This window comes from Belonocnema kinseyi, chromosome 5 (genome assembly GCF_010883055.1).
Source record: "Belonocnema kinseyi isolate 2016_QV_RU_SX_M_011 chromosome 5, B_treatae_v1, whole genome shotgun sequence".
Lineage (NCBI taxonomy): Eukaryota > Metazoa > Arthropoda > Insecta > Hymenoptera > Cynipidae > Belonocnema > Belonocnema kinseyi.
In genome coordinates, this window is record NC_046661.1 from 112,625,289 (window position 1) to 112,630,109 (window position 4,821).

At 29.3% G+C, this 4,821-nt stretch overlaps 1 protein-coding gene across 4 annotated transcripts in view; it reads right to left on the bottom strand.

Annotated features, from left to right (window-relative positions):
- Positions 1 to 4,821, bottom strand: part of LOC117173105 (baculoviral IAP repeat-containing protein 6) — a 113,445-nt gene that overhangs the window by 58,828 nt on the left and 49,796 nt on the right. For all 4 annotated transcript variants that reach the window (XM_033361492.1, XM_033361491.1, XM_033361490.1 and 1 more), the window contains 2 exons: positions 1,803 to 2,099; positions 167 to 381 (listed from right to left, as the gene is read on the bottom strand). In XM_033361492.1, coding sequence (XP_033217383.1) covers positions 167 to 381; positions 1,803 to 2,099 — 512 coding nt within the window. The remainder of the gene's footprint in view (positions 1 to 166; positions 382 to 1,802; positions 2,100 to 4,821) is intronic.

The following is a 4,821-nucleotide window of genomic DNA, read 5'->3' on the forward strand; positions in this document are numbered from 1 at the left end:
ATTTCATTATTCTTAACAGTTACTCGAAGTGACTCTCGCAGAAAATCCCTAAGTTTTGCCATTAATTTTTTCAAAACCCTCGACTTTTACCTGAATTCCAGGTTTTTTCTGACGTGCGGTCACCCTGTTTAAAGAATTATTTAAGTATTTCAACAAAGTTGAGTACCTGCACTGAACGTCTTCGGCCAAGGCGGATAAAATGTGGCATTGAGATTCAATCGTAGCTTGTAATGTGGCATCGGAAGTGCCGCTGAGACTCGACTGAGTTTCGTTTAGTTCGGAATAATCTTCTCCTGGTAAAACGACCATGTGACCATAAAACATACCCAGGGGTATTTTACACCTTGTTGTAGTCATTCCGTATCTGCCAATCATCGTGATCTGAAATTAAATGTTGATATTTAAAGTCAGGAACAATTTACCGAATTTAATTACAGCGCTCGGATCCACTAGAAGGCCTACAAAATCCGCATTAGTTCCATAAAATGACAAAGAAAGATGCATGGAATTTCGAAAAAAAGTCCATGAAAAGTAGCATCAAATTTTTAAAGACAATGAAAAAAGCAGTACCAGACACTGAATAACTGAAATAATAACTTTACTTGTTTACGAATCTAGAGTACATAATTCTAAATGGGTTTCAATGTACTCTTCGCAGAGTAAAATAAAAAAACTTTAAAGTTAAAACAATTTTTTTACAACAGTCATTCAGTTTGAGGGATTCTGAATTTTAGTTAAAAATATTTCCTTCTTCTAATTTTCAAACAAACAAGGTTACAATTCAGCCAAAAAGATGAATATTCTAAAGGACAGTTGAATTATCTACCACAAAAGTAGAGTTCTCAACAATAACCACATTTTCAGCGAAGAAATATAAGTTTTCAAACAAATATCTGAATTAAACAAAAAAAACTCATTTTCAACCAAATAGTTGAATTAAAAAAAATTTAACAAATATTTGCGTTTACAACCAAATATTTGGATTTTCGATAAAGGGACGAATTTTCAACAAAATCCCTGGATTTTTAAACAAATAGTTGCATTTATAACCAAATAATTGGCCTTTCTATCAAAACAGGTGATTTTTCAACGAAATAGTTCTATTCATAACCAAATATCTTAACTTTCAAGCAAAAAGGCCAATTCGTTAAAAGAAAGTTAAATTATTGCTACAAAAAGTTGATTTTTAACACGAAAGATCATTTTTATTAAAGAAAGATGAATTTTCCACCAAATATTTGATTTAAAAAAAACTCATTTTCAAACAGCAGTAAAACTTTCGACACAAAACTTTATTTTTAACCAAGAAAGATGAATTTTGAATAAAAAATATGACTTTTCTACCATAAAAGAAGAATTGTTAATCTAAAAGGATGAGTTTTCGTTAAAAGAAGACGAATGTTCAACAAATCATTTACATTTTTGACAAAAAAAAAAAAAATTTAACAAAATAATAAAATTTGCAGCGAAATAGTCGAATTTATAACCAGAAAGAAGAAAAATTAAAATTTTTGAATACGGATTCATGAAATTAGAAATTGTTTAATTAAACATTCTTTAAGTATAAAGCTTTAACAAGAAATTATTTACATTTTGATGTTCTCAATTATAATTCTATAACTTTTTCTAGTTTTTGATCTTGAAAGTTTCATTTTGATTAAAACTGAAGCAAAGTATAGCGAACTTCTAAGAAAAATGGGGAAAAGTCGACTTGTCTCATATTTTCTTCAAAAAGTCGTATTTTTCAAAAAAAAGTTTCAGGAACCGAGCTCTGTAATTGAAGAAAAAAAATTGAGACATACCTTAAGAAATCTGCAGACAGGTGGCGGTTGGAGGTCGCTGACAACCAAAGGTTTGTATCCAATATCGCCAGCAACAACCAATCTTGTTCCGTCAGATTCTTCATTTTTTGTCCAAATGTCGACGGATAAGGAGACCAAATCACTGCAAGATGGGATCATTAAATCTGTCAGCAAAACTGGAGATCCAAAATCTAAAATCACGAATCTTCTCGCTCCGGAGTGCATTCTTTCTACAACTAAAGCTTGCTGAGGTGGCCAGCAGAGAAGTCTTCCCCAGGGAAAATTGATATCGTCTCTCTGAAATATTGTACAAGAAAATGATTAAATATTGTATGTAGAAAAACGATTAAATTATTAGAATACCTCGATTGGACACCAAATTAATCTAAACATCGACAAGACTAGGATAAAGAAAATTAAATGCTATAATATTGAAATAAAAAAATTAATTCAAATAGAACGCTATTTAGGAAAAAGAAAAACAATTAACCATTCATCCAAGACATTTATGCGATTGAAATATTTCGAGCTTTTATATTGAAAATGTCAAGGACGGATCCGAAGGAGCGATTAGGGCGGTAGCCCCCTCCCCCACCGAGATTTAGGAAACCAAATTTAACATTTAAAAACTTGCATATCAGGTATATAAAGTACTCAAACCCTCTTAATTTCCCTTATTAATTATTATTCCTAATTATCAGACTTTATTATACATTTTTGAAATTTTAAAACACGTATCCCCCTTGATTATGTTACCTACGATTAGACCCCCCTCCCAATCCCCTATCAAACGTTATTTGCGACAGGGGGGTTCCAATCTTACTGTTTCTTATAAATTGACAACGCAATTCAACTTTCAAACAAGTAGTTGCAAATTTCAAAAAAAAATGAATTAACAAAAAAATGTAATAGCTGATATTGTAAGCCAGGAAATACTTTAATTTTAAATAACAAACAGTTGAATTTAACAAAAAAAAATAGAGTTTTCTACAAAACAGTTGAATTTTCAATGAAATAATTAAATTTTCAACAAAATAATTTTTTTATCAAGAAGATTAAAAAAAATGTAACAAAATATAATCATCTCTAACCAGATAGTTCAATTTTCAATCAAGAAGATTAGTTTTCTACGAAGAATGACGACTTTTTTATTCTTTGCACAAACTGTGTTTGTTTCTATGCGGTAGTTTTCCTGAAAAATTCTAACAATAAAGAAAAAACGAATATTCTACAAAGCAGTTGAATTTTCTATCTACAGTTGAATTCTAGAGACAAAAAGATTAATTTTCGATACCAAACAGTTGAGTTCTAAATCCGAAAAAAATATGAAGTTACAAAATTAATTTTGACGCTGAAAAGGGCAGGTTTCAAAAAAGTAATTTAATTTGCAACCAAAGATATAAATTTTCTACCAAAAATTATAAATTTTCAACCAATATGAATTTTGAATAAAAAAAAATAATAGTTGATATTGCACCAAAAAATTATTTAAGTTTTGAATAAGAAACAAATGGATTTAGCCAAAAAAGACTTTTAACATAACAGTTGCATTTTTAACGAAAAAATTGATTTTCTACCAAAAAAGGCGAATGTTCAACCAAAAGCATACATTTTTTAACAAATAGTTGAATTTTCATTAAAAAACAATCATCTTAAATTTAGAGAAGAAATTTTTTTATACAACAGTCGAATTTTCTAACAAATTGTTGAATTTCCAAACGAAAATGACAACTTTTCTACAAAACAGTGGAATTTTCAACAGATAAATTTCAACCAAATAGTTTCATTTTAAGTTAAGAAATTAGTTTTTAATCCAATAAACAAATTTTTAACAAAATACATAGATTTTTAACATAATAGTAGAATGTTCAACCAAGAATGTTAATTTTCTACCAGAAAAGAAGAATTTTCCACAAACTACATGAATTTTAAAATAAACCGTTGAATTTCTAAACTGATAAACCAATTCTTAACAACAAAAAGTCATTAAATTTTCATTTAAAAAATTAATCTTCAATAAAAAGGAACAATCTTTTGCAAAAAAGTTGAATTTTCTACCACACATTTGAATTTGCTGTCAAATTGTTGAATTTCCATGTCAGAAAGACGAATTTTCTATTCAAAACAGTTGAGTTTTCCACCAAAAAATATGAATGTTCAACAAAAAAGATCATTTTCAACCAAAAAGTTGAATTTTTAACTAAAATTATTAATCTTCAATCAACAAATACATTTTTAATTCAGTAGTTCAACTCTCAAACAATGAGTTGAATTTTCAACTCACATAAAAAAACTTTGAACAAAAATTGTATCTCATGTTAGAGAGCATAGAAATACGGCCCCAAATATAGACGTACTTTCATGTTTTTTTTGTATGAATGTGAACACTATAATTGAAAAATAGAAATAAGTCGAATTTATCGTCTTATTATATTTAATATGAAGAATGGTTTTAAGTCTGTGTGGTAGACTCCCACCCCTTCACATACAATCCTTGAAGAAAATTCACAATCGCTTCCTCCGAAAAATGTTCTGGATCCGCCCTTGATAAGTGTCGTAAGCAGATTTTGTTCTTGTACAAAGCAATCGCAAAACAAACGAAAGCTCAGAAATATGAACAATTTTTCTTCCATTTAGTGTCAGTGTAATTCTTTAAAAGTACAGCAAACATCGAACTTCCATGGAACAAAAATCAAAACCCTGAAATATGTTAGTAAATATATATAAAGCGACCAATGTATGATTCAAACACAAAGTGTGAAATGATCTGCTTTCTACAGAGAACATAGCGAGTGTCGTGACAAAATAAAAGAGCACTAAAGAACTGAAGCAAAATAATTAGACGACAGGTCCCTATTTTGCGAAAATAAATAGAACAGGATGGCCACTCAGTTCGCTAAAAGATTCTCTGCTTTTTCCCTGTCTTACAAAATAATATACGGATCGAGACCAGGTCTCATATATATTTTTTAAAGTAAGGGCTGTGCAAAAATTGTGTAAAGTTTTTTCCTGACATTTT